General features: G+C 41.1%; 1 protein-coding gene across 3 annotated transcripts in view; it reads left to right on the top strand.

Annotated features, from left to right (window-relative positions):
- The window catches only part of USP32 (ubiquitin specific peptidase 32), a 62,656-nt gene that overhangs the window by 37,428 nt on the left and 4,939 nt on the right, over positions 1–20,289 (top strand). Inside the window, exons 10-30 of one of the 3 annotated variants that reach the window (XM_041482529.1) lie at positions 1,167–1,250; positions 3,517–3,578; positions 3,688–3,790; positions 5,103–5,148; positions 6,383–6,558; positions 7,267–7,407; positions 9,020–9,179; positions 11,543–11,697; positions 12,294–12,375; positions 12,862–12,936; positions 13,675–13,813; positions 14,065–14,170; positions 14,587–14,760; positions 15,232–15,406; positions 16,023–16,174; positions 16,761–16,872; positions 17,057–17,268; positions 17,580–17,764; positions 18,120–18,206; positions 19,138–19,258; positions 19,919–20,110. In XM_041482529.1, coding sequence (XP_041338463.1) covers positions 1,167–1,250; positions 3,517–3,578; positions 3,688–3,790; positions 5,103–5,148; positions 6,383–6,558; positions 7,267–7,407; positions 9,020–9,179; positions 11,543–11,697; positions 12,294–12,375; positions 12,862–12,936; positions 13,675–13,813; positions 14,065–14,170; positions 14,587–14,760; positions 15,232–15,406; positions 16,023–16,174; positions 16,761–16,872; positions 17,057–17,268; positions 17,580–17,764; positions 18,120–18,206; positions 19,138–19,258; positions 19,919–20,110 — 2,739 coding nt within the window. Of the gene's footprint in view, positions 1–1,166; positions 1,251–3,516; positions 3,579–3,687; positions 3,791–5,102; positions 5,296–6,382; positions 6,559–7,266; positions 7,408–9,019; positions 9,180–11,542; positions 11,698–12,293; positions 12,376–12,861; positions 12,937–13,674; positions 13,814–14,064; positions 14,171–14,586; positions 14,761–15,231; positions 15,407–16,022; positions 16,175–16,760; positions 16,873–17,056; positions 17,269–17,579; positions 17,765–18,119; positions 18,207–19,137; positions 19,259–19,918; positions 20,111–20,289 lie in introns of all 3 variants that reach the window. The other 2 variants (XM_041482528.1, XM_041482527.1) reach the window with 2 other exon arrangements.

Here is a 20,289-nt window from a genome sequence, read left to right as displayed (position 1 = left end):
CATTATCCTCCTGTGGAGGCATCTGTCATGACACAGCAGAAAGTCCTGGTAGTTTATATTGTGCCTTAAATGTGGCTGGGTGTAAATCTGTAATTATCTGTAATTCTCCTCCTTGCTCTTTGGAAATAAGAGATTTGGAGATATCCACAAAAAATATTGTTGAAGTTGCTTCCATTATTTCATCCTTTGCTTCACTAATTGGGAAGAGTGTCTGGAATCGATAAATAATTTATGAAAAACTATGAAGAATGTCTAGAAATGTTTAATTATGTGTGTGAATAGTTGTCCTGCCTGCTTGTACTCCAGCAAAGTGGTGGGCAAATACTTTATTGTAATTCTTTAATTGCCAAAGCAGTGGAAATTGTGGTTTCTCTCTTTTATCCTTTGATGTTTTTATTGATTTGCTTCTTGAAAAAAGGGTAGTTTATAAGCAAATGTACAGCAGTCCTGATTCCACAAAGAGTTAAAAAAGAAGATTTCAGTCTTCAGAATATTTTTTTAGTGGCATCATCAGTGTAGTGCTGGAAAGAGCTGATGGTGCAGTAATTACATAAATTATTTAACCTCTTTTCATGTGTTAGCTTTGACCTGGGTTTTTCTGGAGAAAATGGTCTGTAAGGAGAGGCAGAGTACCTGCCAGTGCTGTAAAATTGGCTCTGAATTATATTGCCAGATACAAAAATCAGATTGATCCCTTCACTGAGTCAGAGACCCCCCTGACGTGGTTAGTGTTCCACCACTGTGACTTGGCAGGTGATGAGGAATTAATGGGATTTCTGTTGTTAGGTGAGATCACAGGGGCCTGGTGACCCAAACTGGTTTTTCCTCCCCTCAGAGGGGGATGTGGGTGTGTGAGGGATGCAGGTGATGGACACTGGATGGGAGTGATGAAGAGGTTCCTCACTGGGCACTGCTCAGCCCTGCACTCTGAGCTGCTCAGTTCTCCAGGCTGCCTAGAACTGGAATTCTAGATAATAACTCTTATGCTAGAACTGTTTTTTTTTTTCTTTTTCTGGATCAAATTTTATTTAAATAGTGGTAGATGCCAATTTTTATCAATTCCCTGGTTTTGTCCTGCCTTGCATGAGACAGGTAATGAGCATTTTACCAGAACCAGGTTCATGTTTTGATGGTTTTTCCTTCCCTTTCCTTCTCTTCCTTTCCAGCTTGGACACCTCACTCTGGAGGACTACCAGATATGGAGTGTGAAGAGTGCTCTTGCCAATGAATTTCTAAATCTGCTTTTTCAGGTGTGTTTAGGGGAAATCTAAGGTTGTAATTTACAGTAATTAACTGCTGAGCTTTCTGCATGGCCACAAAGTGCAGCATCAGCATTTGTGTGCACGGGAGGGGATGTGGCTCTGCAGCTCTGGGCTGCCTTGGCAGAGTGATTCTCTCTTTGATTGTTGTTCTTGCAGTGCATGGAATGCCCAAAGCCTCATCTGTTCAAGAGAACCTGGTGCACTGCTCAGAAAATGACATTTCGACTGCATCAGCAATTATGGTTTCCATTAGACAAAGGCTGTGTTTGAAATGATTTTTGTGGCAAATCTTTGCCAAGAAAGTAACCCAGGGAATGAGAAAAAAATCTCTAATTCTTTCCTTTTTCATTTTACAACCAGTTTCCTTTCACATTTGCTGTTAAGGCCCTCTAAGGTACCTCTCATTGCTTCCTTAATGAAGCAGTCCTGGAAAGCTGGGATATCCTATCACTGTTCACTTGCAGAAGCTGAGGATTAAGTGTGTGCTGAATTGGGTTTTAATTGAGCTTGAATTGGATTTCTCTAAATCCTTGAAAGCCATATTTTAGCTCTGCCTCACTTTGTGCAGAAAATAACCCTGAAGAGTATTTTCATCCACTGCAGTTTGTTCCTTACCTGTTTTCCTTTGAGGTTGACACTTGGAGCTTGAATTATAATAATAATAATAATCCTAATTGGCCTGTGAGTACTTTATAAATTGCATTTTGAATGATACTTTCCCCAGAGCTTCAGGGTGACTGAGTGAGTGAGAGTATCCTGAGGCCACCAGCTACACCACAGCTGGAAAGAATAACACCAGAAAGTTCTTCAAATTCATTTTATCTCTAATTACATCAAGTTTGCTGAAGTTGCAGCCTTCTCCAGAAGGGCTGTCTTTATTTTTGGCCTGTCTGGTATCAAATATCCCCTCATAACTAAGTATTGATGAACTAACAAATATCCCTTCAATCTTGACAAAGAATGAATGAAGATGTAATAAATCTGTCTTAATGCTGATTACACATCACCAGTGTTGCACATTGCTCATTGGAAGTCTAATTTACAATATTTTTTTCCTCCTGGCATAGCTGCTGTGTTTTCATTTTAGATTTTAATTTCAATTTTTTTTTTATGTAACTTTATCACGTAAAGCACAGGGCAGAGTCTGCCATTGATTTATCTGGGCATTTATTTGAGGTGTCATGTGCCTCATCTGCAGACAGAAAAGCCAAATATTCTGAGTGGAAAGCTTGTCAACAAATGGGTTTGTTTGCAGAGGGGTTGGTTTATCTGAAGAATCTCATTTTAGCTACACAAATTTAAAAAGAAACACCAGACCCAGCTGTGTTGTGTGTGCTGGAAAATCTGTTGCTACCCCCTGGCTAATGGCCTTTGTTTCATTCAGAATGTGAAATGGTCTCTCTCACTGTAACATAAATTTAAATAAGACTTCTTAGCAGTGATTAGAAATCTCCAGCTGAGATACAAATTGATAACCTCAAAAGAGACATAAGGAGAAGGCTGCAAATCATGGGGGGAGCAGCAAAACCATCTGGGAGGGTCCTGAGGAGCCCTTCCCTCCTCTCCTCCTCTCCAGCTCTACTGGGAAAGGAGTGAAGCAGGAGCCACCTGACACTGGTTTGTACTGGGAATAAAACCCTGCCCAGGAGATGGGGCCTTTCCTTCCAGTTCAGTTCAAAACTGAATTAAAAAAAGAGAAAGAAAAATAGCACCAGACATGCAGAGCATGCCCTGCACTTTGCAGAGTGGTTTTGGCTGTGGTTTGGGTTGGTTGCTCTGCTTTGAAGTTCTCCCTCAGCCTCTCCAGTGCTTGTTTCCCTCTCAATCCCATCTAGAACCACTCATTCCCAGTTTTTTCTCTTTCAATTCCTTTTAACTTTTAGTTCATCCTCTTCCAACCACTTGCACTCTCCCAGTTCCTCGTTCCCTCTCCCCAGCACACCCAGACATCCTAATTTGTGTATCTGATCCACTGCAGTCCTGGGATCTGTCACAGCCTGAAAATAATGGAAACTGCTTTTCTATTATTATTATTATTATTAACCTCAGCATTTGTCTTGGGGCATTTGAATTCTTGCTGCCTTTATCTTAACAATGGGAACGAGGTGGGAATCTCACAGCTCAAAAGACTTTTTTATTAGTGATTTATTCAATTTTAAGTAATCTTGCTCCATTATAAAATGATAAAAAGTCTCATCTGAGTTGTTTATTTGCTTTTTTTTGCCTTTTAATAAGAATTTGTTTCATTTTCCAGGTGTGTCACATCGTTTTGGGACTGCGACCTGCCACCCCAGAGGAGGAGGGACAGATTATTAGGTGTGTGCTTTGCTCAAAGCTTAAATGGCTTTCAGATCCACCTTTGAGTGTTTTCAAAAGATCTGGAAATTCCCTGTTTGAGCTAAAAATTCCCATTCTCTCTGTGCAGAGGCTGGTTGGAAAGAGAGAGCAGGTATGGCCTCCAGCCAGGGCACAACTGGTTTCTCATTGCTATGCCCTGGTGGCACCAGTGGAAAGAATATGTCAAATATGTAAGTAAAATAATAATAATAATAATAATCTATATTGAAGAAGTGTTTTCTTGCCTTTCTGAATGAGTTGATGGAAAAACCAGTGTGGAGGAAGTGACTGCTGAACCAATAATGCTCAGAATTGAGCATCTCCTGTCTCTTGGTGGAAAATAATTGTTCTGCTGAATCATTGTTATGTGGGGAGCTTTGCACTGTAATGTCATTAAATTCTCATCTCTTTCATCATTCCTGCATCTTAAGATTATTTTTGAATAAAAACCATGCTCACAGGAGCATTTATTTCACATTTTCTGATCCATCTGATAATAAAGCTGCCCACTTTGGGTTTGACTTGGCTTGGGCCACAAAACACTGAATTTTCTGGACAAAGGAGGAAATTGCTATAATTTGCTTTAGAGGCAATGACAAAAAATAGCTTAATACCCAATCAAAGGAGTCCTACTAAAACTTTTTAGATGCAGGGTGCTCTTTAATACCCTTTAATTAAAATACTTACGCTAAAGCACCACTGAATTGTACAAAATGCAGAATATTTAATAAAATGTAATTGGAGATAAATATTATTTGCAGGCTAAACAAGTGAAATAAACCTCTCAAAAGAGTTTTTGTACCCTCATAAGTAATCACATAAGTACTTGATTTGTTTTATAAAAACAAATAGCTGAAAGTACTCAGAAAACTGCAATGTGTGCGTTAACTAACCTTGTAAAGACCATCATTCTTTGTGCACAATGAATTGGCCAAATGAGGGTTGAAATGCCAGAATTGCCAGGTAATTTGATCCTTGCCCTGGTGTGAGTGCTCAGATGTGCACAGGATTTTATCCCTAATCCTTTGCATAATGGCACAAGGCCATTACTCAGTGCACTTCTCAAGCAAAAGTCAAAAACCACCAGAATTTCTCTGAAAATGATGCAGGTTTGAGGGGAAAAAAGTGGTTTTTGTTGTTATGCTTGTTGTTCTCATGTAACCATATGAACTTCAAGTCTTCAAATATTTGCAGTCTGTGATTATAGCTGTTTAAAACCAGGTATATTTTTATATATTTAGGTAGGGGAAATAATTTTGGAATTCTGGCTTTGTGCAGCATGGTTTATTTGATTGTTTTGACAATTTTGGGAGCTGATTTCTGCTGATTTTTTTTTTTTTTTTTTTTTTTTTTTTTTTGGTACATATAGAAAGCATTTTTCCATCAGCAAATCTTGTGATGTGCAAAAGCAGTCACAGAACTGTGAATTTTTGGTGGCTGATTTGACTGACACATCTTTGATCTTGGCTCATAATGAACTTTTCTGTTTCTTCCCACCTCTAGGATGCAAACCCAGTTGTGATAGAGCCTTCATCTGTCTTGAGTGGAGGTAAGAATCCCCTGGTAGCTGCTGCAGCCAATACCCCAGAACAGGGAGAAGACAAAATGGGAGGTCTTAATGACTTCAGTGCACCAGAAGAAAAGTTTTCAGATAATATTTCCACTGCCTCAGAAGCCTCAGAGTCCACCAGCAGCAGTAAGCATCTTATTTCCTTGGAGGTTTAATGTAGAACAGCTTTTGGGAAAACTGCACACTGCATGGACCCCTCCAGCCAGAGACATAGCACAGCTTGCATTGCAGGGGTTTTAGGATTTTTTTGGGAATTTTTTAGGATTTTCTAGTCTGTGCTGGCTAAACACAAATTCTTGTTTAACAGCAGTTCATCTGTTATGCTGGGATTCATTTCCAGAATTATTCTCAAGGTATTTTTTTTGTCCTGTTGTTTATTTTCTAAGTGGATTTTTTCCCCCTGCTTTCACATTAAGTTGTTTTAAGCTGGTTGATCCTGTACTCTGCCATGAAATGATAGTAAAAAGGGAAGAAGCAGCAAAAAACCATGAGGAAAATCACAGTTGTACTTTTGCAGGGCATGTGATTTAAATTTGAATGAGTTTGTGCAGATCCTAAGAGCCATCTTTGTGAAAGAAGACATTTTAGTCCTGATTTTCAAGGAGTTCTTGTGAGAATTGGAGATGTTTTTTTCTTGTAAGGCAGCTGAAGGTTGCATCTGATATTTTAAAATCATAACTTCAGTTGAAGTTAGGTAAATTACTGTGATGTTTTGGGTATAGGGGTTGGGGGAAACAAAGGGTAGAGAGACAAAGGTTGGTTGTTTTTTTTTAATTTTAATTGAAATTTCCATTTCGTTCTGCATGACCAAAGCAGCTTCTCTAAGAATAAAATAATTTGCCTTTTCAAGGAAAAATAAACCAAGGCATTATTGGATTTATCTTCAGTTCTGTATGTGAGTTTTTAAGGAGTGTGATATTCAAACATCCAGATAACAAAATACCACATTTGCTCTTGCAAAGCTGGTTGGGTTGCTTCAGAGCTGTGTTAGTGTAATCATGAAATAAAATATAATATAAAATCATAAATCTCTTTCTGAGTGATAACAGATTTATCCCTCTGGAGGTGGAAGAGTTGCATGTTTCACTGCAGGAGGAAGGGCAGCAAACTTGATGTTTTTAAAAACAAGGATACAAGAGTGTAACTCATTCCTTTGTGGTTCATGGGATCAGGAAGTGAATGATTTCTGTTTTTTCTCCTGCTTTGTGCTCAGATACTCTGTACCCTGGCACCCCAGGCTCTGAGGTGAGCTTTGCAAGGCAGCACAACACTTCAGACAATAACAACCAGTGTTTCCTCGGGTCCAATGGGAATGCTCTGCTGCAGCTGAACCCCCAGAAACCAGGAGCTATTGATAACCAGCCCCTGGTGACCCAGGAGCCAGTCAAGGTAAAGGCAGCCAAGGCATGGCCATAGAGGAAAAGCATATTTCAGCTCTCTTTTATCACAGATTTTTTATATTGGTTATTTCAGCTTAATTCTCAATCAATGCTGTTCTGTCATACAGCAAAATTGAGGTTTCTTACTCTTATTCTAAGAGGGGAAAATTGTGTTCTGCTTCTACAGCTACTCTTGTGTTTTGTGAGAAAAGAAACATTCAAAATATTCTTACAATTGGGAAGGTATTTATGAAAAGACAGCTTGCAGCATTAAATGTAAAATACTTTGATAATCAAACACTTCAGCATTTCCATCTAAATATGAATTGACTGCTGCTGCATAAGGAGATACACTGCAAAAACTATCAGTTTTGTTTTACTGAGTGCAAATAGAACATGAAACACAGACCTGCAGCATCAGTGCTGAGCAGAGGTGGGATTTTTCTGTTCACAGTTGTTGGAGTAGGTGACACAAGAGCAAAACACATGAATTTTGTACTGCACAAGCTTTTACAGAACCAGTAAATAATGAGACTTGAACGTTAATTACTGTTACATTTAACTACCATCTCTCAGTGTGAAAAGCAGCTGCTAATTGTTACTTAGAAGTCTTTCAATAATTAAAGAGTGTTCAGTGCTCATGAACTAAAATCATTGTGGCCATGTACTCATTTCTCCACTTGAGATGTGACAAAACCTCTTTTTTGTTGTTTTAAAGGCTGCATCATTAACTATGGAGGGTGGAAGGTTGAAGAGATCCCCACAGCTGGTGGAAGGAAAGGACTATGTCATGGTGCCAGAACCAGTCTGGAGAGCACTTTACCACTGGTATGGAGCAAACCTGTCCTTGCCCAGGCCGGTGAGTTGTGATTTTAGACCCTTTCTGACAACCAGAATTTGTCCAGAGGTAACCTCTTGCAGTCATCTCCCACTTCATGCTGTGTCTGGAAGAGCAAACTGGGAAAAAGCAGCCTCCAGGCTGGCCCTGGCTGGAAAGCTGTGGCTGTTTAGCAGGGGCTCTGGCAGCAGGGCTTGCTAAAAAACACAAAACCAAACCTGAGCTCAGTTTAAAAGGCTTGGCATCAAAACTCTCATCTTTAAGACTGAGATACAGTTAAAAAGCTATCAAATGAAAAGTGGGACACCTGCAGCTCTGAAAAGCTGTTCCTTCTCTCTGACGATTTTGTGAAGTGGGGGGAAGACAACAATTGCTCCTTCAGGTTCAGCATCACAAACACAACGTGCAGGGTTTGGGGAAGAGCTCAAAAGCAGCTGGCAGTAGGTGAGGCCAGGACTCTCCTCTGTCAGAATGGCTGCTCAGGAGCACTGGGAGCTGGAGCTGCAGGAGTCTGCTCACTTGGAGATGTTGGGAACTTTTTCTTCAATATCTCTTAAGTGTGTTTATTCCACAGAGTGGTTGGTTTGTTCTGTGTCAGGTAGTCCCTTGTAGGAGATGCACTTAAAAAAAAGGATATGAGGGGGTTTTTGTGCTGGTAGCAATAGATTTTTGGTGGTTGATGTCACAAACATTCAGTGTCACAGATGGGAGAGGATTATCTCTATATTTTTGACAATTTGGTCTGTTGGCTCTAGTGCAGACAATTATTTTACAGGGAAAAATCACTGGCTTCTTACCTCCTCCCACACATTCTCCATGGAAACAAACACCTTTCATGATCCAGAAAAGGCCACATCACTTTATACACAAAGCAATGTGCTTTTTTTCCCCTCAGAAAATGTCATCACCATTGTTTTTGTTGTAGCTGAAGTTGAATACTGTGGCACTTCAGTGTGGTACGTTCCTTCTCACAGCTTGAGCCGTTTTCTTCTCCTTCACGTGGTCACAAAAGACTGAACATTCCTTCCATTTCTGGTTGTGTATTTGGACAGATCTAAGTGGCAAAATTCTTTGTAGAAAAAAAGCTGCAAAATATATTTTGGGGTAATTTCAGATTTTCCTGTCAATGCAGCAAAATGCAACAAAAGTAGGTTGCAGCCTGTTTGTACAATATGAAGGCTTTAAGTCAATCCTGTGGTTCACAAAGTTCAAATCAAATGTCTTATCCTGCATTTGTCAGTTTTTTCAACAGCTGTGAAACTTTTATGTGGAAGTATTATATACCAAGTGGAATTAATGAGGTTCATTGTGGATTCACATATATTCCAGAATTATAAAAATATTCTTTCCATGGTGTGGTGCAGAGAGTGATGCTGCGCTAAATAAGGTGTTTGCTTTTGACAACCTGCAGCTAATAAGCTCCAAAAAGTGCTTAGGAATCAGGAAATTGTCATTCCTGGGGATATTTGCCTAAAACCCCACGAGAAGTTCGGATTTTTTTGTCTCCTCATTAAAGAGTTTGGCTTTTTAATAATTTAATCACTTTTTAATGCTCGAATCACTCCGGTTCCTATTGCTATTCCCTCCACACTTGCAAGGTGAGTCTCTAAAATGTTCCTCACACGTTCTGCAGGTGATCAAGAACAGCAAGACCAACGTGCCAGAGCTGGAGCTGTTCCCTCGGTACCTGCTGTTCCTGCGGCAGCAGCCGGCCACGCGCACCCAGCAGTCCAACGTCTGGGTCAATATGGGTATGATGAGCCTCAGAATGTTCCCTCAGCATTTGCCCAGAGGTAACTTAAGAATGCAGCAAGAACCACCATCCCCTGTGCAGTTTCTAGGCCAGCCCAGGCTGGGGGAGCTTCCTGTGCTGTGCTGGTGCTCCAGCTCGATCGCCCTGCGGCACGAGCGGCGCTCGGGAGCAGCCAGGGCTCCCCTGCTCTCTGCTCCAGGGAAAAGGCAGCAGGGAGGGCTTGCAGGGCTCCCCTGCTCGAGGGAAAAGGCAGCAGGGAGGATTGGCAGGGCTCCCCTGCTCGAGGGAAAAGGCAGCAGGGAGCATTTGCAGGGCTCCCCTGCTCTCTGCTCCAGGGAAAAGGCAGCAGGGAGGATTGGCAGGGCTCCCCTGCTCGAGGGAAAAGGCAGCAGGGAGGATTGGCAGGGCTCCCCTGCTCTCTGCTCCAGGGAAAAGGCAGCAGGGAGCACTGGCAGGGAAATCAGTTGATTCCCATGTTTATGGGGGAGTTGGGGGTTAGAAATGAGCACTGCAGAAGCTGAACTGATCAGGAGAGCCAGAGCTGGGCATTCCCATTTTGGGAGTTATTGCTGTAGCCATGGAATAGATGCCCCTGTGCCTCTCTGATAGTGCAGTGGCACAATAAATTCAATTAATGCTCAGCCAACTGCTTCTGAGTTACTTGGGCAGCTGGGCTTTGATGCCCAAAATTATTTAATGCTCTTTAGAGAGCTATGAAATGAATGGAATATGAAAACTATTGTTTGATGTAGTTCAAAAAGACAATTAAATACAAAGTCTAAACACCCAGCTAAAATCTATTTGTCATAATTGTGGTGGAAATGCTCACCAAAAGATTGTCCAAGAGTAATCTTTAGGTTGTGGCTTCACATTTCAGCTGAGGTGTTGCAGGATTTGCCTCACACAAGAGGCTGGAAGGAAGCCCTGCATTCCCATTTGGATGCACATTTGCATCCACAGTAACATGCCCAAAAATGGGCTCACCTGACTGCTGGAAACTCAATCCTTCAGCCTTGCTAGTGGCAGGATGTGGGTAAAACCCTGATGCAGATGCTCAGGTTTTCCCTGCTTTGGTAGGATCTCAAGCCTCTGTGTAGTCAGCAGCTGCCTGTGCCATCGAGCTGTGCTGCACAAACTGCCTCTGCCCAAATTCAGCTTTCCTGCCTGACCTAATCCAATGGAAACTGCTTTGTCTGGACATCCTAAAATGCCTAAATTCCAATGAACGGAATCTTCTCACGTGCCAAATTTGATCTTGATTTGGAATTACTTTGCACTGCGCTAATTTGATTGTCCAATCTGTTATTAATCTTGTGGAGTTCTCAAATGTGCTTTCTTGCTGTAATCTTACAACTAATCCTCTGATCCCTAATCTCAGAAAATGTTCTTTTTAAAAAACTGAGTACTTTGCTTGGTACACTGAAGCCAGATTGATGCTTTTCTGATTCATAAGGTATCATTTACTCTCTTGTCAGATTGCATGTGATAATGTAATACTGCACCTTTTCATGTTGTATTGTTTATTTTATTGTAATCTTTTAACAGTGAAAATAGAATTGTGTCACTCCTCAGGTTACTTAAGTATTGCAGTTGCCCACTTTGGGTTGGGCTGGATAATAAAAGCTTTTCATGTTTGTAAGCAGTGGGGAACTTCTGAATTTTAAACAAAAAAAAGCTCAAAAAGAAACCCCCTTTTTTAAAGTTGGTCTCATCTCTAGTGCAAATCTTTTATTTAAAGATGAGCTCCCATTAGAAAGAGCAACAATCTTGAGCAATTAATTTGTTCTTGCAAGTGTGGGCTTGTTGAGAAATTTTGGTGGAAATCCCAGGTGTCTTCACAGACTGTTTTGAGGAATTTAGTTTTTAAGCAATTTAATTATTAAGAGTACTTCTGTTTTGAGCTGCCAGGCTGATTTCTTGTGCCCAGATCATCATTCATCCCCACAGAAGAGCTGAAGCAAAGTCATGCTACTCCCAAAAATAGTCAAACTGATTTTTGTACCTTATATTTTAATTACAACGTTCCCTCAAAAAGGAAATCCAAATGAAATTTTGAAGTCCTTTATTTTGAAAATTCCCTTTGCCTCTCATACCTTGTCTTTGAGAGACAAAAAGAATTGTGAAAACTTCTAAAACTCCATTGATTTTTTTTTATTTCCTATGAGAATCTCAGAGAAGCAATTTTCTAACAGGTTTTGCTAAGAAGGGAGGTATTTTATCTGCTTTGTGACAACAAATGTGTTGTCCCAAAGGGTCAGTAACACCTGTCTTTCCACCTAACTCCTAAACACAAGCACTACAAGCGTGTAACACTTTTTGCAGAGAATCTATTCAGTGTGTAATGACTGCTCTGACCTCTGGGTAAATGCAGCCTCTTCTCCTGTTGTGTCGCTGTGAATGCAGGCAATGTCCCTTCCCCAAATGCTCCTTTGAAGAGGGTGCTGGCTTACACTGGCTGCTTCAGTCGCATGCAAACCATCAAAGAGATCCACGAGTACCTGTCCCAGAGGCTGCGCATAAAGGAGGAGGACATGCGCCTCTGGCTCTACAACAGCGAGGTAGCCCTGCTCCTTTGCCTTCCTTTTTGAGTTATGTTTTATTTTGTGTGTGTTTATTCCTCTCCAGAATCTATTCACTGCACATGCACAGAGAAATGAGAGTGCTTATAAAGATCCTTTACAGTTAAAGACTCTTGCTGTTGGTTTTTCAGAGGTTTTTGTGCTTTAATTCTCTTTTGAGGTGAAAGGATCCTCAGAGTGTTGTACATGTAGAACTCTAATTCTGTGATGTGTTTTCTTCTCCTGCATAAAGATCCTTTACAGTTAAAGACTCTTGCTGTTGGTTTTTCAGAGGTTTTTGTGCTTTAATTCCCATCTGAGGTGAAAGGATCCTGAGGGTGCAGAGGATCCTTTCAGTACATGTGGAGATCCTCAGTACATGTGCAGCTCTAATTCTATCATGTGTTTTCTTCTCCTGCATAAAGATCCTTTACAGTTAAAGACTCTTGCTGTTGGTTTTTCCAAGGTTTTTGTGCTTTAATTCCCCTTTGAGGTGAAAGGATCCTGAGAGTGCAGAGGATCCTCAGTAAGTACATGCAGAGGATCCTCAGTACATGTGCAGCTCTAATTCTGTCATGTGTTTTCTTCTCCTGCAGAACTATCTCACTTTGCTGGATGATGAAGATCACAGACTGGAATACCTTAAAATCCAAGATGAGCAGCATTTAGTAATAGAAGGTATAAAAAGTATAATTGACTATTCTTCTAAAAATAGAGGTTTGCAGAGGGAACCTGTGCAGAAGTGGTGGCAAAGCTGATTTAGGAAAGTTTGTACTTTGCCCCTGTTTTGATGTACATTTGGATCTTTTGTTGGTTTGCAACAACACAAAATAATAGTGGTGGCTCATGAATTGATTTGTTCAGAGCTGGTGGATCTTTATTGAGAATTAGAAGAAGCACTGAAAAATTTGCTATTCAACAGCAAAAGCAATCCCAAGGCTGTTTCCTAAAGATGTTACTGGTGTGGTTGGAGGGATGCCAGTGTTAGAATGAGTTCCAATAATGATTAGAAACATTGAAATGAAAACTAGCAAAAATAATAGCTAGAAGTAAGCACATTTCTAATCCCAAATATTAGAAAGTTTTAATTAAACCTCTTCAGCTGTGTAAGCTCTCTGGAGTAAGTAACAATTTTTAAAAGCCCCTTTTCATGTCCTTTTCTAGTTCGAAACAAAGACATGAGCTGGCCAGAAGAGATGTCTTTTATAGCAAACAGCAGTAAAATAGACAGACACAAAGGTGAGTCTTCCACAGAGTCACTGGATTAGGATGAGAAGAAAAATCCAAAAAACCAGTTGAAATGTTGAAACAATCCTTTTAACACAAGTCCTGTTAACACTGGGTGGGGTCTTTTATGCTGCGGATTAGGATGAGAAGAAAAATCCAAAAAACCAGTTGAAATGTTGAAACAGTCCTTTTAAACACAAGTCCTGTTAACATTGGGTGGGGTCTTTTATGCTGTTTTGCTTGGCTTTTGTATTAACTTAAATCCTGGAAACGTGGGAGGGTGGGATTTTTTGTTTATTACCTTGGATTTTGTTAAAGCAAGGAATAATTAAGATTCTAACAAACGAACCCAGAATTTTCAGTACCATAATTACCTGTAAATATTCTGTATGGGTTGCACTGCTGTCTGTGGTGGATCAGATCAACAAAATACCTCAATTTCTGTGAGGCAGAGTTGAGAGAGCAGATATTTGAAACATCTGCTGCATCCCTGTAGTTCATAATTGGGAGCAGGTTCCATTAAATTGGTTACTGTGAGAAGATGCTACTACAACATTCTGAATCTTCTCATTTGCACAACTGATACAATGGAGCAGATATTTGAAACATCTGCTGCATCCCTGTAGTTCATAATTGGGAGCAGGTTCCATTAAATTGGTTACTGTGAGAAGATGCTGCTACAACATTCTGAATTTTCTCATTTGCACAACTGCTACAATGATGGTTTGTTTTTTTTTTTTTTTTGCTCAGTTCCTACTGAGAAGGGTGCTACAGGCCTGAGCAACCTGGGGAACACGTGCTTCATGAACTCCAGCATCCAGTGTGTCAGCAACACACAGCCCCTGACCCGTTACTTCATCTCAGGGAGGCATCTCTACGAGCTGAACAGGTAATTCCTGGGAGAGAACAGTGGCATTTTGGGTGCTGGAACATTTATTCAGGGCTGTCTGCTTCTGAAATTCAGTGGGAAGGGATGATTTAAATTCAGTGTTACCAGCTCTGCAGCAGATACTACATTAGAGACATGGAAATACAACTTCTTGTTGCTGGGAGCAGGAAGCTTTTCTGCTTCCTTCTTCATCTCCAGCCTTGAGCTGTGGTTACATTTGAGTCTGGTATTAATTCCTTTGTGATTTCTAGGACAAATCCCATAGGAATGAAAGGACACATGGCCAAGTGCTATGGGGATTTGGTGCAGGAGCTGTGGAGTGGCACCCAGAAGAACATAGCTCCCTTAAAGCTGAGGGTGAGTTATTCTGGGCTGGAAAACAAGATTTCTTGGGAAAGCAGAAATTCAGTGCACTTTTTTCTGCTGTTACCTGTATTGTAGCAGTTTGGAGACAGAGTTTTCCCTAGAAGGAGCCAGTGTTCATCAGACCTGGTGGGATTTGTGGTTGTAAGGCCAAAGGAGTTATGTGGTATGACACAAGTTGTGCCATAAGAAGTGGCTTTTGTGCCCTTTTTAGGTACAAAAGGTGATGCATTTACGTGTAAATGAGCTTTTGTTCTGAAAGCAAAGGGGCTCCCTTCAGCTCTTGGCAATTGAATTTGTGTTCATTGACAGCACGTGTCTCATCTACAATATTTTTATTTATTTTTACATTTTTTACATGATATTAAATAAGTTCCTGCTGATTGTTTTGGTTTTGTTTTTTTTAATAGTGGACAATAGCAAAATATGCTCCAAGATTTAATGGCTTTCAACAGCAAGACTCACAGGAACTTCTGGCTTTTCTCCTGGATGGGCTCCACGAGGACTTGAACAGAGTTCATGACAAGCCATATGTGGAGCTGAAGGACAGTGATGGCCGGCCAGACTGGGAGGTGGCAGCAGAGGTAGAGCTTCACATCTTTGTGTTTTCTCTTTTCCTTACAGTACTGAGCTGAGAAATCGTTGGTGAGGCTGCCTTTGGCAACATTTTGGGATTCTAGCACATTTTGGATCTTGTCAGAGCTGTGATTTACAGAGATAATTTCATCTTTGAGCTGAAAATCAATTTTAATTGTTGGAATAAAATGATGATGATGATGATACTTGACAACAATTTTGAACAACTCACAATTAGGGAGTATCAAAATATTTCAAGATGCCTGATGATCCCCTCAGAAATTTTAAATTGTGTCATACCTTGATTATTGTGTTGAGAACTTTACTTGTGCTGTAACTAAATAGTTCCTATGTATTAAAAATTAGGAAATAACTTTTGTGGAAATACTTTGACTCCCATAAGCCAGTGAAACTTTGGAGACCAATGAAGTAGTCTCCAGTTTCTAACTTGGTATTATATTTTTTGTGCTTCATTTCAGGCCTGGGAAAACCATCTGAGAAGAAACAGATCCATTGTTGTAGATTTATTTCATGGGCAGCTGAAGTCACAAGTGAAATGTAAAACTTGTGGGCATATAAGTGTTAGGTTTGACCCTTTTAATTTTTTATCCTTGCCTTTGCCAATGGACAGCTACATGCACCTAGAAATTACAGGTGAGTGGTGTAAATGTGCCATTCCTCAAATAAAATCTGTATGAGTGGAACAGCTGTAAAACATCAAATTTTGTTTGTGTTATTTAGAATAATACAGGCATTTTAATATAAGAGTGCAAGAATTTTCATTGGAACACAGTTAAACCAAGATAAAACCTTTAGAAACAGAAAAGGATGACCCATTTTTAGTCTTGATTGAATGATTTAATACAAAAACTTTTTAAAATGGAGATTTTGAGAACTTTCCTTCTGTTCCCTCTCTTGTGGAGGTTGTCCTAAATCTGCCCAGAGGAAAAACAGGGGCTGGGAGGAAAATACACTATGGGTCATTAACTGTGCTCTGAAGGAGCTCTGGATTGCTGGAAAAAGGGCAAAAGGAAAGATGATAAAAAAGTGAAACAAATTTTGAAACCATTTTCTACTGCCTATGCAGCAAGAGATTTCCTGACACTGTGACATCGCCTGCAGACCTTAAAAATTGACTGGGAAAATGAAATAAATCATGTGTTCAAGTTGGGGAAAAAATTCTTTTCCAATAAGTGGGGAGCTGTAATGTATTATTGTCATTAAAACCTGCCTGGGCTGCTGACCAGGGTGTTTCTTTTCCCCTTTAAAGTAATTAAATTAGATGGTACCACTCCTGTTCGATATGGGCTGAGATTGAACATGGATGAGAAGTACACAGGCTTGAAAAAACAGCTGAGTGAGCTCTGTGGCCTCAAACCAGAGCAGATTCTGCTTGCAGAGGTGCACAGCTCCAATATAAAGGTAAAAAGGAAAAAAGATTAATTATTGCTGCAACATGTTTTGGGTGGTTTTGTTGCTTCTTTGTTATTTTTAACATTTAAGCTTTGCTTGCAAGAGCTGTGAAATAATTTAGCTAAAAGTATGGTAAAAAATCAGCTTAGTTATGGCTCTATATGAACTTTTATTTCATTCTTAAACAGTAATATGACTTGCTGTAAATAGATTTAAATTGATTGCTAGTTATATTTTTAGGGGGAAAAAATCATCTTGAGGTAATAAATCTCAGGTTAAGGTGCTGTGATGAGTCTAAACACTGTCAAGACATCAGGACCATAAGTAATGACTGGCTTACAGTGTGTGTGGAGATTTCCAGGGGGATTTTTTTGCTGTAGATTAAAAGTGCTTGGAATGAGATGCTCTGGGTGTGATTGGAGACCCCTGATAACTCCTGCAGAGGGCTTGGGTTCTTTATTCTTCTGGAAAGGTGTGAGGAGGCAGATGGGCGGGAGGGAGGAGCTGATAAATGCAGCTTGCAGAAGAACAGAACACATTCTGGTCCCAGATGAAGGTATCCAAGTGCCTGAGCTGCTTTCCCTCTCTCCTGAAGAATTTCCCTCAGGACAACCAGAAGGTGCGGCTGTCCGTGAGCGGCTTCCTGTGTGCGTTTGAGATCCCCATCCCAGGCTCCCCCACGTCAGCATCCAGCCCCGTGCAGACAGGTGAGACAAAACTGCTCTTCTGGTCATTTAAACTGCACTCTGTTGAGCTCAGGACTGAGGTTTGTCACTGAGTGAGGATTACAGAAAGGACACGTGCGGGTTGTGCTCGGTGTCCACACGGAATGGAAAGGATAAAAACCCTGATCAGCTGTGGGTAATTAATAATTTATTTGTCTGCCTGCAGAGACATCCACTGGGCCATCAGCCAACGGAGCCCCCACCATCCTGATGAACGGGGACGTGCCCAAGCCAAGCCTCATTCCCAATGGGATGCCAAACACTGTGGTGCCGTGTGGGACGGAGCGCAGCCCGCCCAGCTGGACCCTCAACGGCCACGTGCCCTCGCTGTGTGACAGCCCCTGCACAGGCTACATCATTGCAGTGCACAGGAAGATGGTCAGTGGCCTTGCACACTTGGGAAGAAATTTGAAAAAAGCAGATTTTTTTAATGTCCACGTGATAGTTGTGCACGTTTATGTGTGATGTGGTCAGATAACCTCGCCATTATATCATAAAATAGAAACGTGTTTCAAGTCAGTGATCAAAATTGACAGTATTTAATATTGGAATTAGAGTAATTTTAATACAATTATTGCTTAATTTTAGTTGCCAAGGTCTGAGATAAGTCACAAGGCCAGCAATCCAGGGGATTATTGCACTGTGAGTTAATGCACCTTCACATCTGACTCCTCCTTTTGCTTCCACAGATGAGGACAGAGCTGTATTTTCTCTCATCTCAGAAGAATCGGCCCAGTCTCTTTGGAATGCCACTGATTGTCCCCTGCACAGTTCACACACGGAAAAGGGACCTCTATGATGCTGTGTGGATCCAGGTTTCCAGGCTGGCCAGCCCCCTCCCTCCTCAGGAAGCCAGTAACCATGCCCAGGACTGGTGAGTTGGGCACCTCAGCCTTGCATCTGAGTTACAGTACAGTGCCTTACACTTGCTTGCAAGATTTAAAATTGTGTTCATTTGGTTTCTCACAATAATGGCAGTAATTAAAATTAAATTCTTTTTAGTACAGTTAAATGTAGCTGCACTTAAATGTTGGCTTCATTCTTATCCAGTGATTGATAAATATTTATATCTGATGAGTTCAAGCTATGGAAAGGCAGCTTTTAATAGTAAATTGTAACCCAAATTATCATTTTGAGGGTTTTCTTTAAGTAATCATAACAAGCCCAGTGAAGGGAGGTAATTGCTGTGAGAGTGCTGCTGTTTGATGTTGTGTTCTCCTCTGTTTCAGTGATGACAGCATGGGGTATCAGTACCCCTTCACCCTCAGGGTAGTTCAGAAGGATGGAAATTCTTGTGCTTGGTGTCCATGGTACAGGTAAATTGTCCTTTTTTCCATTTACAGCAGGGAATCACTCCAGCAGAAAGGTAATTTATGGTAATGGGTCTGTGGTACATCTCAGACTTCAGAGCTAATATCAAACAATAAGAATCTGGAATGTAATTTCACCAGAACTCTCTCCAGGCAGACTTGCACTGCAGCACCACTTTTATGACTTGCAGAGCTGAAAGTTCTGCTGTCATAGAAACTTTAAATTAGGAGACAGAAATGAGATTATCCAAAACCTGTTAACCCCTTACAATATTCTGTGTCTGTATGCAGCCTTGGATGTCTACAGACTTGCATGGTTTGGGGGGATTCACACAAACCCAAATTTTTAGATGTAATTCATCTACCCCTGTGAGTTCCTTGCCATTTGATACCCTTCAAATGATCTAAAATGGGCAGTGAGAAACTCACCCTGGAAGAGTGCTTGGAATTTCCCATAAACAAAGACTTGCTAATGAAAATTCCAGAACCTTGCTGGAAGGTATTCAGGCCACACACTAATTTTTTTAAAAGTGTTTTATAGCTCTTAGAATTACTTATCATGGTGAAAATAACTTGTGGAGACAGAGCAGTGGAGTTTTTGGAGTTGTAGATGGGTTTGATCAGCACTGGATCATAATGGAATGGAAAGGATTTCAAAGATCATCCCATCCCAACCTCCTTCCATGGGCAGGGACACCTTCCAGTGGATCATGTGCAGGCAGATGGTGGAGCTCACCCAGCTGCTTCCCCTTCTCACTCTGGTAACGTTTTGCATTAAAAACACAAATAACCCCGAGCATTGCTGCATAAAAATGTCTCACACTGGAGGCGAGGCCTGCAGCTTGGAGGGTGCAAGGAGCCAAAACAAGGAGCAGAACTGAAGGAATGCAGAAGTGATTGGACCCTGCACTGACCACACCCAATCTTTGTGATTCAGGTTCTGTCGTGGCTGCAAGATTGAGTGCACAGAGGACAGGGCCTGCGTGGGCAATGCCTACATTGCTGTGGACTGGGACCCCACCGCGCTGCACCTGCGCTACCAGACCTCGCAGGAACGGGTAAAATCCCAGCAGGACCCCTTGGTTCTTTGGTAGCACCTCTGAAACATCACCCACTGCAGCTTTTTTAGTTGTGTGATGCTGCTTTTGTCCCTTTTCTGTTAAATCAAAGGCAGCAATCGTGGGGCAGTGTATTCTGGATAAATCGATGTCTTGATGTTAGGCCTCTTATGTGGTCTAATGGTGTGGAAGGGAAGCTTTTAAAGAACCACAGCAGTGCATTTGCTTTTAAGCTAGTCAAGATATATAATCATATATTACATAATACATTACAAAATATCTTAATTTGATAAATTTTCTGTATCTATAAACAGTTATGCGTGTGAGTAAACCTATTTCCTCATTAAGCCAACAAAACACATCTCAAGGTGAGCCTGTAGCTGGGTGAATCTGGAATAACTGTTCCAATTTGTGAGTTTTATCTATAAAGTTGTGCTTTATGGATAATTTATAAGCAGAGCCCAAGTTAAGAACAGTGAATTATTTTTATCTGCCTCTTCATAACTCAAATGAAATTCCTGCTGAAACTTACCGCATCTCGTTATTATCTCTAATTCTGAGCAACCCAGGGAAGTTATTTGTGATGCTGTGAGGAGAGCCCTCCTCTGAGCAGTGTGTTGTTACATTTCCAAGTCAGAGACAGTTTTCTCTCCTTTTCAGATCGTGGAAGAACACGAAAGTGTTGAACAAAGCCGCCGAGCCCAGGCAGAGCCCATCAACCTGGACAGCTGCCTGAGAGCCTTCACCAGCGAGGAGGAGCTGGGGGAGGATGAGATGTACTACTGCTCCAAGTGCAAGACCCACTGTCTGGCCACCAAAAAACTGGATCTGTGGAGACTTCCCCCTATTTTGGTAGGATCTTGTGTCATTTTCCTCCTCAGCAGCAAACCCAAAGCACGTTGTTCCCAAATCTGCCAAGCTGCCTTGCTCTGAATAAGATGATTTGCTTTGTTCACACTCTGAGGTGGGGCACTGACTGAGTTTGCAGGCAAATAAAGCAAACCTCAACTCCTTTAGAATGTTTTTAGCTG

This window comes from Pyrgilauda ruficollis, unplaced genomic scaffold (genome assembly GCF_017590135.1).
Source record: "Pyrgilauda ruficollis isolate IOZ18807 unplaced genomic scaffold, ASM1759013v1 scaffold59, whole genome shotgun sequence".
Lineage (NCBI taxonomy): Eukaryota > Metazoa > Chordata > Aves > Passeriformes > Passeridae > Pyrgilauda > Pyrgilauda ruficollis.
The sequence above is the reverse complement of the archived record's forward strand: the minus strand, read 5'-3'. Positions and strand labels throughout refer to the sequence as shown.